The following is a 21993-nucleotide window of genomic DNA, read 5'->3' as shown; positions in this document are numbered from 1 at the left end:
GTAGTCATCATTGACCCCAGCTGTGGGACTCTTTCTGCTCTCGCTTCAGCAATGGTTACTGAGCCTTGGGAAGTGAGAGTGAGGGCTCATCATTCTTCAGTCTCTTACTCTCTGCACCTTGGCCTGTTGTAGATCTTTGTATTAATTACCATCTTCTATAACAAAAGCCTTCTTTGAAGAGGGTTGAGCGACCCATTAATCTATGGGTACAATGATAAATCATTAGGAGTCAGTTTAATGCTATGTCCATTTAGCAGAATATAGTGGTAGGTAATTGTTCTAACCCAGCTCTGAGTCTCTATTGTATTTTGCATTCCATTGGAACCAACTACAAGAGGAAATTTTAAAAAGAGGCTAGATCTGCTGGTTCTACACATGCATTAATCAAATGTTTTCTAGGCTTCCTCTCTACAACCATTGAATAAATTTAAGCATTATGGAAAATAGTATTCAGTGTTGCTGCAGTATTATCCACAGATACTGATTTACTATTATTATTTTATTATTTCTAATGGGAATTTGCTACTTTATTTCCTTTGAGTTGAATTTTACACATTACAGATTGGTGGTATGGTAAAATGCTTCCCCAGCATGTATGAAGTTCTGAATTCAATTTGTAGAACAACACAAAATCCAAAATAAGCTGGTGGCCAAAACTGTAATCACAGCAAGATGATTGGAAGTTCAGTGTTGTTAGTCTTGGTATCTGGTTAGCTCAGCTTGAGGTACATAAGAACCTTTCTCAGATACAAATAAATAAATGATAAAAATGATAAACTATTTGAGTTTTGCTTAAGGGTAACATCTTGGTTATCAAAATATTTATTATGGCTATTTCTAGAAGTACTTTCCAATCAGTTGGATCACTATCAAGTGCTTTCTTTTTCTGGGTAGTTTATTCCTTTTGGGTTATCAATTGTTAGAAATACAAGTCAGACAATGTATTTCCAGGATATAGTTAGCAAAACACAACAAAAATTATATTTCTTCTTCAAACACAAATCAAACTAATACTGAAAAAAGTTAAGAATTATCCATGAAAGTGAAAGCCTTTAAAATTATCTCATCTAAATATAGTCCACTTAGCACTAGTCTCTTATAGATAAAAATATTGAATTAGAGTCTTAGTGAAAAAACAATACTTCCTTTGGTATAGTGTTGGTTCAATCTATTTACTTGAATGCAGCTAAAATTAATATTATATTTATTCAAGATAAATGAATTGACTTTCTTAATTTTACTTGATGTATATTAGTTAAACTTCATTTCACTATTCAATATGAAATTTTAGTGTTAGTTTTAAAATGTGTTCAGGATTTTTCTTCCCAAATCAATTCTGAATTAAATGCTTCTCAGGAAAAGGAAGACATATTTAAAAGGGAAAATTATAGGATAGAGCCAAGTACTATAGTATATAAGCCATTGTATATAATTTATATATGAAAATCTCCTTCTTGTCTTAATATTAATTTGACTCTTATTTGTTATGTTAAGCACACCCTTACTTCTGTACTCCAAAGGGAACATTGATCTGTTTCTATAATGCCCCAGTGAATGATTACTGAGTATGGGAAAGACCTTCCAGTTACTAGTCGTATTAGATTAAAAAAACAGAGCAAACTGATCATTAAAATGTCTTGAAAATTTCATTCATTAAGGCAATATGTATGGAAAGGGGGTGCATATGAATATGATTAAGAGTGTTACAAATTTTCCTGTACAATATCAAAGGAGACATTCTATCTGTGTCTCTGGGGGGGGAAAAAAGCTCTGTGAAGGTAGACTAACTTAATTGTCTCCATGTTTTACAAGGAAAACAATAGCAGAACTTCATGGATCATGGTTTGTACAAGATATGAATACAGATCAGTCATTTGTATAGGATATGCTTAGGAGGACTACAATTAGTTGGCTAGTAGTTTGTTATTTAAAGACATTCTTGAGTTCTTCAACTCCAAAGTTTACAGTTGGTTGGAGATACTTACTTTCAGTAATTTCCATTGTGAAAACTTATAACATGGGGCATGTGTGCTTTCCTGCATTTCCATGGCTCTCTGTGCCATTTTCCACTTTAGAAACTACAATGTTTCCAAATACACTGAAATTGATTTAGGACAGATTTATCTTCTAAAACACTATAAAATGCAGCATCACCCCTTAAATTAATAATCCTGAACTGTAATGGGAATTTCCCAAACACATGATCAGACAAAAAAAACCAAGGGTAAATATACTGAAGAATGCTAGTCATATTTGAACTTAAAAGCTGACACTTTCAATTCCACATTCAATGAGCATTTTAGAAAAAGAAACAAAATGGAAAATCCCTTCAGGAGAGGAAGTACAAAAGCTACCAGCACCAGTAACATGGGAGGAAGCAAGGTTAAAAGAAGGCAGGGAGGGAGGCCGGCAGGGAGGGAGGGGCAGAGGGAAGGAGAGTTGAAGGTATGGAGGGAGGGACAGAAGGACTGAGGGAGGGAGGAAGATGGGTAGGCAGGGGAGGGAAGAAAGGAAGAAAAGGTCCCTAAAGTTTAAACCCAATTAAAAAATTCCTTAGAATACATGGTTTCAGAAATAGATAAATAGCTCTGTTCTGTCATATTACTGTAATAAACAAAACAGTAATTGATTTATTTCTTGAATTTCAAATATTCTCAAAATCCTACAGACTATGTCTATAAAGATAAGATTTAGTGTTGGATAAATCAAGTCATTCAGGAACTGGCTCCAAGCTGCCACAGTAAGGAGCTATGCCGGAAATACTTAACAAATAGGTCTTTGCTGCCCCAACAGTAAGACCAGTGATAAAATGTCCTAGGCAGCAAAGCCGAGTCTCTACTGAGCACTGAGTTCTAAATAACCAAAGTTACTTAGATTTTGTTTGTTTGAGACAAATAGATGTAATATAAAAAGAAATCAACAATTTTAAATTCTCCCATTAAGTGTGAGATATAACCAGTCATTTATCTTTACAGGAATTAGTTTTCCCACGGGAAAATGGTGGCTCTAGAGCAGGTGACATTTAGTGTTCTTATCCAGCCTCTAATGGCCAGGGTCCCACAGCTGCAATCAGTTCCAGAGTTTGGTGAGTTCTCTGGGATTAGTGCTGCCATCATGTGGTAGCCGGGTGAGAATGTTGCATAGTCAAGTCTGGAGGGGCAGGGCATCCCAACAGAGAGAACCAGATGAAGACAGATGTGCAAAGAGACAATATCATATTTAAGTAGGATTAGCCACCAGGAACTCATAAAACATAACAGCATCTTACCATACAACAGCCAAAGGCAATGACAAAGGGAAAGAATAATTTTAAACAGTTTGCATCCCCCCCCGAAATAAAAGGTAAAATGTTTACCTGAAATGGAAGGAATTGACTTTCTAAGGTGTTGCTCTTTACACAGCAGCAAGTGTTCCCATCATGTGTGTATTATTCAGCCCTTCCTGAAGTGTGGAACTCTGTGATCAGCATTTCAAAATGAAAGTAGATATCTAAGAATGATTCCAAAATATGTGTAGTATTTGTTAAAAACATCAATTCTCTTATGTAAAGATGATTTTACTATGCAGTACAAAGATGCATGCCTTCATGTAGAGTATTATATGAATTCTATGCAATACACAGGTGCATATCTTCATGTAGAGTATTATATTCTATGCAATACACAGGTGCATATCTTCATGTAGCATATTACATGAATTCTGAAACTCTGCTTCAAATAGTTGGGAGGAAAAGCAGATGTCAACTATTTCAAGCCATTATTTCAAAGATCCTAAGATCATGGAAGACCAAGCTTTTATTATTTCTATGTTATTTCACTCAAATGCAGGAAAACAAAGTGATACTAGACTTAAATCAAATTCAAAGGTCTTTGCCTATATACCAGTATAGGAAACAAACAATTCTAACATTTGTGAACATAATTCCTCCCACACAACATTACTATGAATAGTATTTTCTTCCATCATGCCAATGTAAATATTCATATGCTATACATGGTCTGCCATTACCTTATTGCTCTAAATAAACCTATGCCTTTTGATATTCAGTATATTAGCACTAAATACCTTCTTGAATCAAACCAGTTTTTGAGGACATTGGGATTAAAAATATGTTCAATAGATTATTTTTTCCACATGTTATAGCAGATAAAAATAGTCATGACTCATTTTAATAAGCTACAAAAACTCTGATTTCAACAGTTTTGGGGGAAAAAGAAAGAAAAATCATCTATATCAGTTGTCACTTTTTATGAGAAATGTGTATAATGTCTTTAAAACACACTATAGATAAAATATGAAATACTGACTGGTAGTTCATTATGGCATTCTTGGTGTTTGGTTTAGGGAAAAAATCATTGGCATTGCAATTCACTCATTCATTCATTCATTCATTCATTCATTCATTTGTTCCTTCATCAAATATTAATTGATCACTGTTTGAGATCAAGTATCTAAGGACTACCAGAGATGTGGCATTAATGTGATCACTCAAACTACAAAGTGGTCATTTCCATAAACGATACATTGACCATGCATAATGGAGCCTCCAGATCTAGGAATTGTTCTGATGAAAAGGAAATGGGAGATGCATGAAGCCCTTGATAACAGAAGTGACATTCACAAATCAGTTGAAATTACTATAGACATACATCCTATAAGGTAGCAACTCTGATATGAAGTGTACTTGCTCTTAGATAAAAGTTGTTTAAACCTAGTAAGATTAAGTTGTTTTAAATTATTGTCTATTGTCTTTGAAAACAGTACAATGATGTCAGTTTGGTGTTTTTATTTTCAGTTAACAAAATTAATGTTTTTCTTTCAGTATTCTATTATCCACTATTAAAATCCAGTGGGTTGGATTATTTACTGTCAATTTAAAGCATGACAACCTTTATTTGTCTAAATAAATGGGATAATCTGAATCATTATTGCTTGATTATGAAGTTTAACTAACATCGACCCATTCATAATTTAATATTCTAGTCATATAACTTTTATATTTTAAATTATACACTTAAAATATTTTCTTTAACACTAATTATGACATCTATGTTTTTTCTACATAAACTAAATAAAGTATTTAGCAAATATTAGAACTATTATTTTATACAAATCTGTACCTATGTAAGCAACTAGTATTTTATTGTTCACTACCACTCAGACCTTTTTTTAAGTAGCAGTTTTCAATTTGTAAGCATCAGATATATAACTGAGTTATATAAAAAATTCTTTTTTGTTCCCCTGTTCTGAGAAAGAAATTATACCATCATTGGAACAGATATGGAATTATTTGGTAGCTTGTTAAGAGCATCTTATTGCTGTAATGGAACAGGAAGGTATAGAGGAAAAGCTAAATTCTTCACAAGGCCTCCTAGTAGCTATGCTGCCTGCCCTCAGTTTATTGTATAATTTCTTTTGAGTTTTCTTTTTATGTAGCTATATTAGTTAGAAGTCCTCCAGACTAAGAATCATCATTATTATTGATTTCTTTATAGACCTTTCAATATGAAGTGATTGTCAACCCTTCCCCCAGGAGCATGAACACATTCAAATAAAAGACTAGTGATGGAACAGCAATATATGTAGTGAGGAAAAGGATGTTAAGTAATCTTGTATTTGGAATACATCTAGACTTAAAATCAGGTAAAATCCTTGCTAAAGACCAGGAAATCTCCAAGACACTAGTGAATTGCTATAGACCATAAATGCCAAGAAAGAAGTGAGAGCATGGGAATTAATATCCCCAGAGGAAAGAGAATAAACCACTGGGCTCCTGTTTTTACAATGTTAATCTCAGTCTTTAAAAGGTCATCATTATGATGGCACTGTTTCCGAGTAGAAGCTCAACTTCAGGTTCTACAGAGTGAGCATAGATCAGGAGAGGAAATGTCACTCAATCTGCCAAGGGATGCATATTTAGAGCTTCAAGTAATTGCTAGATCACTTTTTCGGCACAAATGTTGAGCAGGCAATGTCTTTCTTCTCTTCCTTCTTTGTGCATGGCAGACCCTGTCCCCATCTCCTTTCAGCCTAGAGCTCTTCCAGATGCCAGTGCTGTGCTCCAGGAGCATAACATATACCACATATGTGAATATGTTTATATCGGTGTGTGGACTCAGATATCCAAAATGGAAACTCATGAAAACTCTGAAACAAGTCCCCATATAAATTACAAAATACCCAAGGGAAAGAAACACCTTTAGATTTAAATACAAGAACATGTGGAGAGTTGGCAGAGCCACATGTGAAGTTTCTATTGTGCCAATGCCTTCCCCTTCTAATGAGATTATCTGGTTATTGACTATTAACGTGGAAAGCAATTAATTACCCAATTTCTTTTACTCTGTTACAATCTCTTCTCTGTGAAGTCTCCCAGCCCTACTCTTGCTTGCCAGAGCACTATTGTAATGTTGTACAAATAGCAAAAAGAAGTAGAAGAATGACATACTATTTATCTTAGTCAAAAAATGGGAAGGTTTTTCCCAGGACATTGTTTTTCATGAGTAATAAAAAAGTGAAGGCATTCCATATTGCCAGTGTGCATTACTGGATAAAGAAATGAAAAGGAGAGGCAGGTTGAGAAAGAGAGGACATTTTGTTTCCGCCGGTCCTTTCTATGAGTATTGTGTACATGTGTTAATTTTGCATTTGGAGCTAGATGTCAGCTTCACTTGTTGACTGTGGTGTTGGCTCTCCCCACATCATGCAGCAAAGCCCGCCAATCACCGGCCTGCAGAGAGCTCCGTGTCCACCGGCTCCTCTGGCAGCAGCGTCGGCAGTGGGTACAGCGTGGACAGTGAAGGCAGCGGCGGCGCAGCAGGGGAGACTAATCTACTTCCTATCCCAAGGATGTAAGTGGTTCTTTTATAAAAGCAAAACTACACTTTTAACAGCATCATGAGTAATTCGTCCTTAGCATTTCACAGGAGGAAAATAAGGCAGTTATCCAATTCTGAATCACTGTCCTTGGACATCTGAACTGCTGATGCCTACATAAGAACCAATTGTTCAGGGACGACTGGATTATTTCAATTAATTCTAAAGATGAATGCAAATGACTAGCATGATGACTTCATCTGCACTGCCTGCATTAAACAAGAAAGCTGTTAGAATAATAACTGAGCTAGGGCAGCCTCTGGAGCTCAGAGCCTTCATCACACAATGACCAGATACCAACCTTGATATTTGACATTAACACAGATTGTTTTGGTTTTTGGTTTTCTTTTTTCTTTTTTTTTTCCTAATCAGGAGAGATTTCACATTTAAAGAATTCATGGCATCTTGGAAACAGATGGCAAATTGGTATAATCGTTAAGACTTTTCAACTCTAAACCTGCGTGAGTTCTAAACTTGTTCCAGAAACATCCCTTCTCCGGGAATACAGCTCATTCATAATAGGTTAAGCCTCGTGACAGTAATATTGCAACTCACATGCAAAACTAAAGCAGATTGTGATAGAATGGATTTAGATAGATTGTAGATTATGTCTGTTCCAGTTTCAAAATCTAAACTTCTAGACCTTTCATTTTCCTTTCCATGAATTAATCTTTTGGGTTTGAAAACACTGCTAGGGTGTCCAAGATCTGTGAATAGATCACAGCTTGTAGAGCCTAAAGTATGCTTTTATAAGAACTTTGAACTATGGCTTTTGCCATTTTTGTTAAAGTGGAGGATATTTCATGACACATGAATAGTATATAAAAATGGCCTTTTATGATGGGCTATGTGGCTCCTTGCTGCTTTTGGGCTACAGGGCACAGTGGAGTTGCAATGAGAGCAAGCATCTAAAAGCACTCTAATCAAGACAGTTAAAGGTCTTTCCATTTTCTCCAATTGTGTGATATCCTCTTAGACAGTGGAAATTATTATTTTTGTATCAAGTATTATGAAAATATCCCCTTTAAACCCCACAGTAATTCTAATAGTTAGCCAATGTTTCATCTTAAGAAGGTAAACTAATAGGAAAAATAGAGTTTTATGGAGAATAATGCATGTGTTTTATAGCTTTCAAGTTACATTTTCCCCTACAGGAATCCTTGTTATATTACCAGTTCATCTGAGAGATTTTTCTTATATGACATTATCTTTTAAATTTAGTCCATGGATTCAATAAGAGTGGTTGCACTTAATTAATTCTGTTTATCGGGAAATCATTCCTAAAAAGAATCTAATCTCATTAATATTTCAGTTCTTATAATTTTGCTGGAATAAATAACATGAATTTAAGTGAATTCATAACACATATCTCTGGACTGTGATTACCATAGGAACTTTGGAGAGTATACTAAAAATAATCTAATCCCCTTCTAAAATGACTGGACCCTTCAGACCATATATTTTAGAACTGATGCTAAAATTGTAACTTTCAGATAATAAATTATCTTACTTCCTGAGTGTCTGCCTCGATGTCTAAGGGGAAAAAAATTCCCAACTGTTTTCTTATTCCATGTTTTTCTCATTAAAAAAGCATCTCTTGAAATTGTGTAGAAGACAATCATTTTACAATATAGATATACAAGGAAGTCTCCATTTAAGTGACTACACAAGATATATAAGAAATAATATTTGTTCCTTCTCTTCAGTGTCTCCTGTCTCATGCCATTGTTATTTTACCTAGAACAAGTGTTTCATAACTAAAGAGTGATTGACTTGGACATTAAAGGTCCATCATATGTTATCTGAAGACTCTGGGTTTCAGACAACTTGATGAAAACTCAAGAAAATTGCCTGCTTCACGTACTCAGAGCTGCCTTTGCTCTGAACTTCCTTTAGCTTCCCTGTATCAGTGTGTGCCAAGATTTCATGCTCTCTTCAAGGGAGCCTTACTGCACATTTTGATGCCTTTTAAAAACAAAACTCAGTTTTCATTGGAAGCAAAGACTTCAGTCATTATCATTAAAAAATAAAATTGATGATCAGATCTAATATTTACTTATTAAAACTAATGAAATTATAACAATTTTTACAAAATAATGTAATACAAGATAGAAATGACTTCAGTCCTCTGATCTGATGTCCAGGCAGTACTAAAGCGATCCTCATCCTTTGATGAGGTTTGCCTAGAACAAAATACATTTTAGTTCATCCTCCCAGAATCCATACTGCAGCTAAGCCCTAAGCTTTCCTTTCCTCTAACAGCAACAGAGGGAGCAGCATTAGTTTATCTAACCTAAGTAATTTCATCTAGACCATACACAGATATACAAACATGGATATACACATACTTGCAAATGTTAGGAATTACATAATCTGTATGCATGCGGTCCTCACATAATCACTAAATAGAAGTCTGTGCTTAAATATTTGATCTAAAATTTTTACAATGGAACAGTGTAATTAATGGCTTTGAAGATAAAACAATTAATAAATTTACATTTCTTTTTATTACATACAGAAATATTTCAGATTCTTTTCTGGAATATAGTGACAAGAGCATCTTTGTAAAGCAGTCTTTGAAAAGAAATATTAAGATTCTGAAGAAACAAGACTTGTTACAATTGTAGTAGATCCAGGAAATCAAAAATATTTTATGGAAATAAGAATTGTTAATAAACATTTATGTATCAGGATTATAATCTACAAGGTTGAGTATCCAGTCAGTCTTTGATACATGCTTCCATTTAGCATGTGTAAGTGTGTGTGTGTGTGTGTGTGTGTGTGTGTGTGTGTGTGTGTGTGTGTTTTATTTTTAAGACAGGGTCTCACTATGTAGCTTTGGCTGTCCTGAAACTCTCATTGTACACCAGGCTGGCCTCAAATTCACCAAGGTCTGCCTGCCTCTGCCTCCTAAGTGCTGGAACTAATGCTGTGTACCACCACATCCAGCTGCTTGTTTGAGTATTGTTGGATCTTGTTGTGATGGAATTTAAGTACATTTAAAAACAATCCAAATCCATTGCATGTCATGGAACCTTTCCTCCGACTGAAGCAAAAAAAAAAAACAAAAAAAAAAAACTACCTTACAGCCTTTTGGCTGTTACCCAACCAGCATTTTAACATCACAGCTTTTAAACTGCAATAAAGTTCTTTTACAATTGGCTTTACCAAAGCCTTGAGGAAGAGACTAAAAATCAGAGATAGATTTTTTGGTTAAATTAAAAGTTTCCATGTGCATTATCTAATTGTTAATTCTATGTAATTATTGAACATTTATAGTTACCTAGGCATTGAGCTCAACCTTCATAGACATTTTCCATTGTCTACTTATAAACAAACAAACAAATACATAAATAAATACAAAAGAAGAGTTCTTTGATTTAGATTCCACATGGCAATAGACAGCAGAATCATAAGCAAAGAGCAGACAGTGTGATGTAAAAACTATTTGTGTAACACATGAAAATATAGAAAGAAGCTAAAAATTTCATAAAATAGAATGAAAGTCTATGTTATTAAAGTATTTTAAGGTATAGTTTCTATTATCTAAATGTTGATGAAATCCATACAAAGTTTGAGGAAATATATACACTATGCAATGTTCAAGCCAAGATAAGAGTAAGTATTTCCCTCAAACATTGCTCAACTCTTCATGGTGAAAACATACAAAATCCTTTTAAGATTTTTTTTAGAATACCTTCTTATTATTAATTACCTTCAATATGCTGTAAAATATCATTCTAGAACTTATCTATCAGTAACTAACAACCCATTAAGCAGCCTTCTCTGTGTCTTCCACTCCTCATTCTCCCAGTATCTCATAGCAACAATATTGTGAGATGGAAATTTTTAGATTCTACATAAGAGTGATGTCTTACAATATGTATCTTCCAGTGCTTGGCTTATTTCACTTAACTCACTGTAATCTAGCTCCACCCTTATTGTTGCAAATAACTGGGTACAATTATTTGTGTGATTAAGTAGTGCCTTTGCTGCACACCTAGCATATTTTCTTTATGCATTCGTCAGGGAGAAAGTTACTGCCCCATCAGTGGGTTTGACACTGATATTTATTAATATTGTGGCCAGAGCTTCAATAAACACTGAAGTACACGTATCTATGATTATATTCCCTTTCTACGAATATTCACTTGTAGGACTGTGATACCACGTGGTCATTTGATTTTTACCTTTGTCAGTTGAGAATGTCTTTATTTCAGTGTTAGCTCTAGGATTTTTGTTGTGTTGTACATTTATAGTTTCTTTTTGTATACAATGCATGATGACTATATTCCTCTTGTCACCTTGTAAAGGTTTCTCTTTTTCTCAACTAGTCTTCTTCCAAACCCTACCAGGTTAATTTCCAGTTTTGTGTGTGCAAGTCATGCAGGTATTCATGGTTGCTACAAGTTTTTGAAAGCAAAAGCCATTTTATAGTATTTCTTCTGGTCCTCTGCCTCACACAGTCTTTTTGCCCCTTTTGAAGTGGGTGAAACAGATGTTACAGTTAGGGCCATGCAGTCCTATTGACACATAACTTTGAGGAGTTATGTGTCTCTGCATTGACCATGACACACTGCTAAAATTTACTTTTAATTTTTGAAGGTCCATACTGTTCCCCATAGTGGCTATACTGATTGAAATTTCCAAATAGTATGTAAGACTTCTCTCCTCTCCACACTCGTGCCAGAATCTGTTTGATTTGTCAAAATGTCTCTTCTAGAGGAATGTAAGATCTCACTGCTGTTTTGATTTGTTACCTGGTGATTAATGAGTGATGTTACATTTTTTTCATAAACTTATTGACCACTTATTATCATCTAAAAATATCAATTTAAGTTACAAACTTATTTCCATGTGTTATTTAATTCAGTACTTACTGTCTCACTAAAGAACCCATAGCACTTCATTATGATAAAGATGTAGCTCCTTGAGCTATAAGTTGAAAGCAAGGGTAAATGTTTAAGGATATGGATATGTTTGACTGGATTTTCTTATTGTGTACATATACATATAATGAAGAAGCACATAGTCTTTGCTAATGTGAGCTTTTTTAAAGTTGTGTGTTGAAAGATTTTTTTAAAGTGGGAGAAATCTAAAAATATCATGAGTTCAATTTTTATAAATGAGTTTATAAATAAAATGTGTTAATTTCTGTGATATTATATTTAGACTTACTAGGAATAATAATGAAGTCCCCATTCTAAAATTAACGTGACATAGCATAATTAACTGCTTGCATATTTGACACTCAAATCATCCACTGTTGATTCTGAATATATAATGTTATTTTATTGCTCCAAACCAAACCCAGTTTGAATTAGGGGGTTCATAACTAAAAATGCCATTCTTTTCTTTGAAACAGAGGAAAGATGGGACAAAATGGACAAGACCTTGTGAAACAGCCAGGAATGGGAGCAACAGACACAGAAGGTAAGTGACATTTACATTATTCAGTTGTGCCAGAATCAGTGTGCTACCCTATAAACTCATCTGTGTACAAATGGCAAAAGCACCAGATGGTAAATCGACATTTAGTGAGCAAGAATAACTTCGTGTTTATTAACTACTTGTCAATTTTCTCAATTGTATTTAACTATTTAGTACCTAAGGGTACCAAATCTTTAAAGAGGATCAAGAAGATGATGGGAAAGAGACTCAAAAGATTAGTGGGATAGAGTAGAGGACATAGGATCTAACACATGGATCTACAGACAGCTGAATTTTTACAAAGATTCCAAAAACACGCATTGGTGAAAATGTCTTCAGCAAATGATACTGGAAAATCATATTCACATGGAGAAGTGTGAAACTAGATCTCTCACCTTGTTCAAAAACTGACTTAAAGTACTTCAAAAATAATGTGAGACCAGAAGCTCTGTAACTGTCAGAGGGAATATGAGGAGCAGTGTCGAGCCCCAGGTTAAGGTAAGGGCTTCTGATGAAAAAGGCTCCAAAGCAAGGAAGTTATACCAAGAACTGAAAAAAAAAAACGAACTGACAAATGATATTGCATGAAATTTAAAAGCTTCTATATATCACAAAGGAACAAAAACATGACAGAATTAATCTCCATAATATGTAAAGCATAAAGAAACTATAAATAATATAAAAAACTAAATACCAAATCCCAAAGTAACTTCATAAGTCAATAAATGTGAAAATGAGAAAAAAAGAGTTGGTCCTCAACAGATAAAGTAAAAATTACCAATAAATATAAAAAATATTCAATATATTTAGCTATCAGAGAATACAAATAAAAATTACATTGAGTTTTCCTATTACCAAAGTCAGAATGTCTACCATCAAGAAAACAAACAGCTGCAAATGTTGAGAGGGATACAGGAGAGTAGGAAATACTTGTGCATTGCTGGTGACAATGTAAATTAGTCAAGCTATTATGAAATCATTATGGAGCTTCTGGAAAATGTTCCAGAAAGTGGAACTATGACATAATTTAGTTATACCATATCTTACATACATATTCAAAGAGGTCTAGGTCAACATGGCACAGGGACCATGTTTACAGAAACACTACTCAAAATAACTAAGTTAAAGAATTAACTTGGGTGTCTACCAGTAGTTAATACACAAATAAATATGGTATACATCCACAACTGCATTGTATTCACCCACAAAGATGAACTCAATCATTTCCTTCCCTGGGAAATAGATGCAGCTGGAGATTTTTTACATTGAACAAAACAAACCAGACGCTTAAACACAAATATCACATTTTCTCTCATTTGTGAATTATAGATTTTTATAGATATAATCACAATACAACAAAACCCCACAGAACATTAAAGCAGCTAAAGGGAAACTATAGGAAGGAAGGTGACCAGCGTCAAAGATGGTGTAGAGAGAGAGGGAGGGGAAGGGAGATAGAGGTGCAAATATGGTAAAAATTCATGATAGACTTAAAACTATCTTCTGGACTTCAAATTTGCCTTGAACAATTTGACAACAATGTAAAACTTTTAAAAGTATGCTTTCTTGAAATATAAAAAATTAGATTATTTTTAGGTTTGTTTATTTCATCTTCTTTTAAAATAATTTTTATTTAAATTAAATATAATCTTATTTTACATACCAATCCCAGTTCCCTCTCCCTCCTGTCCTTCCCTGCCCCACCACCACTCCCCATCCCACCCTCCATTTACTCCCCGAGAGGGTGAGGCCTTCCATGAGGGATCATCAAAGTCTGACACACCATTTGGGGAAGGAACTGGTTGAAGAAATAATGTTCCAGACCAAATAACAAACAGAGTTAGCATTGATGGAAACAATGGGAACAATTAAAGCTAGGGAAACAGCATTTACTAGATTGGTAGTTATTATTTATTGATAATTGCTAGGAGAGTTTCCTCTTCCTCCTTCACCTCCTATTCTTCCTCCTCCTTTTTTTCCCTTAGTCCTTCTTCTTCTTCTTCCTCCTCCTCCTCCTCCTCCTCCTCCTCCTCCTCCTCCTCCTCCTCCTCTTCTTCTTCTTCTTCTTCTTCTTCTTCTTTTCCCTCCTCCTCCTCCTCCTCCTCCTCCTCCTCCTCCTCCTCCTCCTCTTCTTCTTCCTCCTTTTGGTTTGGTTTTCCATAGATGGTTTCTGTGTATATCCCTGACTGTCCTGATACTTGCTCTGTAAACCAGGCTGACCTAGAACTCAGATATCAGCTTTCCAAGCCCCCCAAGTGCTGGGTTAATGGTATGCACTACCACACTTGGCCTAGGTATTAGTTTCTTTAAGCCTGTGGTCCTGGTAGGAGGAACTCAGTCTAGTAAATGACTACATATACCCTAAGTTGCATGCCCTGCTCTCGTGGAACTCGATAGGATTTTAACACAGGGGGATACAAAGTATGGATGGGTATAGAATTTGGGAAGATATGTCAGGGGTTGGAAGAAGGGATGAATATGATTAAAATACAGTGTATGAAATTTTCAATAAAAATGTATGTTAAAAAAGCAACAATGAAAAAAGTAGTTAATTTCAGTGAAAACCAAATAAATGAACTAAAGAAGTCAATGGAATTTTCTCATTATCATTGTTTCAGCAGTAGTAAAACATAGTCAAGTTACTATAAATGCTAAATTAATTAAGATTGTTATGTAATGATATCATAAGAATAAGGAAGGACGGGAAGACTATTCATCTACTGAAATATATTTCTTTTAAAAATCAGTACATTATAAAGTAAATATGCATATATCTTATGCAAAATTCTTTTGAAAAATATGAAGGTGGAAAAATTAAAACAAGTTGGTGGGGTTTTCTCTGCAGTTTTATTTACAGGTTTTTCTTTGCAGTTTTACTAAACATTAAACAAAATGAACTATTGAGATGTGAAGTTTGGTCTTTTTAAAGAAGCCATACATATTAAGTGAGTGTGAAAAGATATAAGGATCAATAAGAACTTTGTGAATGAGGAAAAAGACTCACAAACTATACAGCTTTTCAATTTTATCCTGAATCATATGGCTGTCCAAATCTTTAAAATTTTTTAGTGGTAATGATTTTACCAAAGTACTGTGTTTTGCTCTGCTTTGGTTTTTGAGACAGGGTCTCACTGTATAGCCTTGGCTGGCCTGGACCTTGTTTTGTAGACCAGGCTGTTCTTGAACTCACAAATCTCAGCTCACCTGCTATGCCTCCAGTCCTGGAAAAGGCATACACCACCAAGCCTGGGCAGTTAAGTCTAGCACGCTCAGTAAAGACCTCTGCCCACCAGTGTTGTACAGAGTATTTCACTTGTAAGAAACCTGGCTTCAGATGGTGACGGATAATTGCAAAATCTCTGGAAATGAAGACCCTATGTGATGCAAACTACAGCATTATTTATTTTCACTCCAAATTATAAATATTAAGAACAAAAAAATCAGAATTTTGGAAAATGCTAAAGTTCATAAAAGTAAATCCGTTCTCTAGCCATTTAATTTACTGCTTTGTCTGGTAAAATGTATTTTTATTATTATGCAGCAAATCTTGGAAAATTACAGTTTTCTATAAAGGAAAATTTTATATATGAGTAAAACAAAATGTAGACCTGCAAAAGAAAAAAACAGAAAATTTCACAAAAGAAGATCTTCACCCCCAGTGTCACATCATTACAAAAGCAGCCCTACAGATAAGACTGTCATAGGGATATTAGATAATACACCCTGAAGAAATTGCACAGTGTTTGTTTGCTATATGTTGGTTGTTCTCCAAAGTAATCAATACACAGATTACACTGAAAAAGTGTGGGGGAGGAGACCATGTTGTTTAAGTCTTTTGTTGTCAATGAACTGCTCTCTGTCTAGGTAATCACACTTGAGAACTCCACAGGTACAGATGGAAACTGTTTTACCCAAAGCAGATGTTAACCTATGCAGGGAATAGCACACCCGTGTGACTTCTGTAATTTGCCTTGTACTCTGAAGCCCAGACAACTTTCAGGGATGTTATGGAATGCTGATTTGGCTGGCTTCTGCCTTACAGGGCTTATCAGAGTATTAGTGCAGTTGAAAGGTGTCCCTCTACACAGTGATTCGTTATTTTGAAAAATTATGTACATCATAGTGACAACAACAAAACTAACACAGATGCCATCTATTGGCCAAGTATTCTGCTAAGGTCTTTTTAAAAAATAATAACGCCTCCCAGTTATAATATATTATTGCCTGTGTCCAGCAAGGTACTAACAAAAAATACTCAAAATTGAACCTAGAAATCAAAACTTAGATGATAAACTAAAGGCAGAACCAAGCAGAATGACAGTTGTGAACCTAACATAAATATTTACACACAAATAATTGAGAATTTTAAAACAACATGCTTTGCACATACACATCAAACCAAGAATTTTGAGTATTTATGTTTCTCATATTTGCTAATGCATGGATTTTAAGGGGCTTACAATGTACGACTTGAGTAAAAAAGATATGACCTCATTTATAATTGATTTTAAATAGTAATTTCTAAGTCTTCCCTTTTGTAGTCTATATTATTTTGACTGAGCACACTAGGAGGTGACCAATGCTGCACTCCTTCCACAGACATGTTCATGAATAATTGGGATTAAATTCTCAGAGGTAAAGGCACATTGAGTATTAAGCTACTCTGTGTTTAGATTGAATTATGAAAGTTTTCTTGGAAGAAAAAGAATTTTTCAGATAGTTTTGAGAATAGGGAGAAACTTCATGGTCAAAACTTAAGAGACATGAAATACCATGTGATGAGCTTCCCCAAATCTCTGCCTGATTTTTTCATAATTTTGTTTTGTTTTGTTTCATTTTCTGGATGAAATAATGGATATAGGGCTCAAAGGGAGTCACATTTCAGATAATTTGTGCATCAGGAAGACTTTTGACCCACACTGTAGTTAGTCAGAAAAAGAAGGGAAATTTCACAACTTTGCCACAGTAAAGGATGGATTTCAAGGACTCATATCTGCATCAAGGGATTCATTAAAAAGTCAGTCAATGGTTTACATAAGAAATGGTGAGAAGTGGGGTGCAGGCAGATGCAGAGATGAAAAAATGGGGACAACCGTGGAAGGTATGTAGAAGGTATCTAGGTATCTACTTTTGTTCTAAACATCATTCATAAGGAGAATGCAAACCACATAGCATTGAAGCCTGGCATCACACAGGTGAAATGAGGTAGTAATGGTGATTGTGCAGGTGATCAATAATGAACAAGAGTTTCATTCATGAAGATGAGATTCACAAAGAGTATTAACAAGAAAGGGTAATGTGGAAAATGAAAGTAAGGGGAACTGAAGGAAAATGAAATACAAACCCACACTTTATAGGATTTTAAAGAAACAAATTGTCTACGCAATGAAAGCCATCTGGCATGCATTTCAGAATGCATTTTAAACTTGAATTAAAGGAGTTGAATAAAATTTAAACTAAATACAATCCTTATATTTTACTCTTTCAGTTTTGTCTGTCTGTATAGTGACAGTGATCTGCTGTTCTATATACAGAAAGTTTGATGAATCCAGTCTTTCCATATGCTGATGAGGGATGAATGGTGTGAGGGCAGCTCTCATTAAGGAGAAATAATCTCAGACAGGCAAGTTGAGGTGAGATTTGCATCTAAGGTGCTAGACAAAGAAAGCAAATATTCAGAATGAGACCATAGTGTATTTAGACCAAGTTGAGTAAAAATAACAATTCTATATTTGGAAAAATCTTACACACATATATCAATAGATGCACTTTACAAAGATTTGGGGGGAACTTCAGAAGATTTCCTTGAATTGGAAGAAATGGAATTTATCAAAACAATCTCCTATGAAAGCTAACTAATATATTATTTTGACAATTTTACAAATCTTTTTATTGATTAATGTTTCATTAATCCAGAGCATCATGTCTATTGGAAGCTGAGCAATTTCCAATCCATTGGAAGTCTTAGGGACCTAAAGTGACTCTTTTATACCTGTGTTGAGTGAGGCAGGGAGGGATGTGCTTGCTCTGGCTTCTGAGTGTTTTAATCAGTGGGTAGGTAGCTCAAATTCGTTTCAGTTACTGCCACACTGAAGAACAGGAACAATTTTTTTCCATAATGTGCTCCATTTCAAATATTTCCTCTCAATTCCTTTTCACTTTCAATTGTTTGGTAGATTGAACTCATTTCCATTTAATTAGTAGCTAATTGGCTGAGCCAGCAGTTAGATCCACTGGATCAATTTAGTTGATTCTGAGATGGGTCTGATATTTCTCAGCCAATTTTCAGTTTATTTTCAATAGTTATCAGTGATGTGGCCTGGGTAAAGTGGATGTGTGTTGGCTTAGGGATATTTTGGTTCTGGGTGTGATCTGTTTTCAGGATGTGTTTTCCTTGTGACTTTGCAAGCATGGATTAGCAGTCCCTCCCTTCGAGATATTTTTATATTTTGTACCTAAAGTTTTAACTTTATTAGCCTTACTAAAGTATTCACATACATTTCAAAAAATTCGTGAAGATTATCAAGTGTAAGATTAAGACACAAATAAAATACAATGAATTACTTTAAAATCTGGCTTCAAAAGTTACATATGTATTGGCTAGTGAGTGATCAATCTCACTTCTAGCCAGACTACTGTCTATAGTCCAATTTCTAAGTTGAAATATGGCCATGACATGAATAATGGCGTGGAGACATGGTAGCAGGAATACACAATACTGTTACTTGAAGAGAGCAATTTTTAACTTATTAAGAATAATTCTTTAGCTGGGTATAATGGCACATTCCTGTCATCTCAGAACCTGAAAGGTAGAGGTAGAGTGAACAAGATTTCAAGACCAAGATGCTGGAGACATAGATGACTTAGAAATTAAGAGTTCAAGGTACCTAGTAAGTCTGTGGCTGGACTGGGCTGCTTCAAGTTGTTTCTGAAAACAGCTAAATTAAGAAAAAGGATTTGCTGAAGTAAAGATAATATTTATCTGTTTTAATTTGAATTATGCAAAGTTACTGTGTGCAGAAATTTTTATAGTTTTGTTTGTGGATAGTTTTGGCAAAAGATGGAGGTGAGGACTCAGTCTTCACGTGTCAACTCCTAACTTTACATTTTAAACCAGAAGGTGTGGCAGTGGTACCTCTGTTGCCTAGCAACCAGGAGGCCCTGGATTGGGACATCACTGCCACCAAAAAGAAAAGTCAAATGTTGTCCTCGTACAGTGTGTATAAGGTTTGGTTGTGTTTTTCTTCCAATTGCTCTTCCAGCTGATCATGCATTTGGTAGTTATTAAATCCTTACAAGGTCCCCTGCTTAAGTGTTTCCCTCTCTTTCCTATTGCCAGTGTCACTCAAGCTTAAGTTTTCAGATTTCACCCAAATCATTGTTAGTTGGCTGTTTCTTTTTGTTTCCATTTGAGGTCTTTGAGATGTAGCAGCAACTAAACCAGGCCACTTATAATCTCATCACTTGTGAGGTCTAGGAAGGGGGAGCAGAAGTTTAAGGTCAACTTTTGCTAAAGAGTGTTTTGGAGCTTAACCCTTGCCACCTGAGACCCTTTGAAAAAAATCTTAACCCCTGCAACCTGAGACCCATTAAAAACAATCTTAACCCCTGACACCTGAGACCCTTTAAAAAAATCTTAACCCCTGCAACCTGAGACCCTTTAAAAAAAAAATCCTGTCAACACCGCATCTCTTTTCAAAAGTGCTACTTATTATTTGGTTATTTATTGGTGTTTTGATTATTTAAAAAATAACTTACTCTTTGTGCTGCTTAAGTGTTCTGTAGCCTTGACAAGTAACTGATAGAAATAATTTGAAGATAAGAAAGATGTTTTTGGACCTCTGGCTTCTGAGGTTTCAGTACACCATGAGGAGGAACCATTGTTTCTGGACATGGTGAAACAGCTGGCTGTTTGAGTAACTCAACTGCTTTCTAATAACCTCGTCAAGGGGAAACCAAGGACAAAGAAGCCTCATTACTCCCTCCTGGTCTCACCGTGTTCTGTATCCTGGGCCTCCCAGGCTGCTTGGCAGGCAGTGAGATCTGTGACTTGTGCATGTCAGTGAGGCAAAGGAACAATCATCTGGGCAGCATCTGGCCTGAACATTTAGGTAGGGGCGATAGACACTCGCAGAGGCCTTTTTTCCTTCAGGCGTCACAATCAACAAAGGAAAAGGTAATGAGGTTTGTGACTATAAAGAATGAAAACTCCGCCGAGTTCTAACGGACTGACACTTTTGTGAGACATGAGAGCAATGCCACAATGCACAAGCTCAGGGATATATCCGGAAATATAGGCTTACTGAAGAAGAAAGACATCGTGATTCAAAAAGACAGTCTCCGATAGAATTGGAAGAACATCCTCTAGAAGGAGAAAATCCTGAGTCATCCAACTTCCTTTGCACTGGGTGTCCTCATAAAATAAGCAGCATCCCAGGAGGCATCAACTAACACATTCAAAGAACATAATGGCAGAAAAAAGGAAGGGAAAATTAGAGGAACTACACATAACAAAACTCCACCTACCCCAATCCTGGGGTACTGAAACACAAAGAGGACCCAGTAGGAGCTGGAATGTGGGAGAAGAGCATCAGACAGGAGCTGGAGCCTTTGTAACCACTGGAAACAACACCCCACAGTCAGGATTCAATGATTAAAGGAATTGAATACCTGAACCTCTCTCCAATAGTCAGATCTCATGTTGGGACCAGTTACGAATGGCCTACTAGAAGCTTCTAGCCGCTTTCTTGGCACACACACATGGGTTAAGACTGCATATTGGGACCCCAGCATGTGCGCAATACCTACAGATCTCAACATCCAGAAGGCTGAGGCAGGACGGTAGGGTTTGAGCTTGGATCACATAGGGAAACCCTGTCTCAAATAAGAAAAGAGGGACCGGAGGGGAAGTGGAAGTTGGAGAGGGAAAGGAAGGGAAGTTGAAAGAGAGGAACACAGCCAGTGGGAAACAAATACTGGGGCGCAGCTCTAGTTTGCTATACTTTGTAAAATGGCAGTTAAGGAAAAGATAAAACGATAGCTGGAAAGAACAGTTAAGACAGTGTCATCTAGAACAGTACAAGAAAGTTGTCATGTATTTTGCTTCAAACAGAAACAGGAAAGCCATCCAACTAAAACTGCAAAGAAAGTCAGACTTACCATGTTTTAGAAGTGATACAATTAATCTTAGGATCAAAGAGAGAAATCAGGAACATAGCCCCAAGAGCACTTGGTTCCTACTGTCTGCCCTTCAGGTTCACTGGGGGGTTACCTGGCTGTCAAGTCAACACACAGTCTTGGGAGGAGTGGGACATTCTGCAGTCTTTGGAAGCTTTACTCTAGGGCCTAACCATTTTCCTCTCAGGAAGTCTTAGTCCTGCTGAATTATACTATTGTCTGGTTTAATTCTCCAAATGAGCACATGATGATGCTAAGGGCATGGAGTTTTTCAATGAAAGGTCAGGACCACTGTGTGTGATGCAGTCCAGGGACAGCTAGGACAGCTATTTGACCTATTTATTGGTCTATTTGACCAATTCATTGGTCTTCCCTCTTCTCTGAAAAAGGACTTCTGCTAACATGCCTATCATAAAAGCTTTACTTTTCAGCATTTTATTTTGCTTTATTATGCAAAATATTATATTATATTTTAGTTAAAATATAATCACATCACTCTCCCCCTTGCTT

At 35.6% G+C, this 21993-nt stretch overlaps 1 protein-coding gene across 1 annotated transcript in view; it reads left to right on the top strand.

The window, feature by feature from the left end:
- Window positions 1-21993, top strand: part of Pclo (piccolo presynaptic cytomatrix protein) — a 347243-nt gene that overhangs the window by 300795 nt on the left and 24455 nt on the right. Inside the window, exons 20-21 of the mRNA XM_035450725.1 lie at window positions 6710-6851; window positions 12242-12309. Of these exons, the coding sequence (XP_035306616.1) occupies window positions 6710-6851; window positions 12242-12309 (210 nt within the window). The remainder of the gene's footprint in view (window positions 1-6709; window positions 6852-12241; window positions 12310-21993) is intronic.

This window comes from Cricetulus griseus, assembly GCF_003668045.3.
Source record: "Cricetulus griseus strain 17A/GY chromosome 1 unlocalized genomic scaffold, alternate assembly CriGri-PICRH-1.0 chr1_0, whole genome shotgun sequence".
Taxonomy (NCBI): Eukaryota; Metazoa; Chordata; class Mammalia; order Rodentia; family Cricetidae; genus Cricetulus; species Cricetulus griseus.
This window is presented reverse-complemented; position numbering and strand designations above follow the sequence as displayed.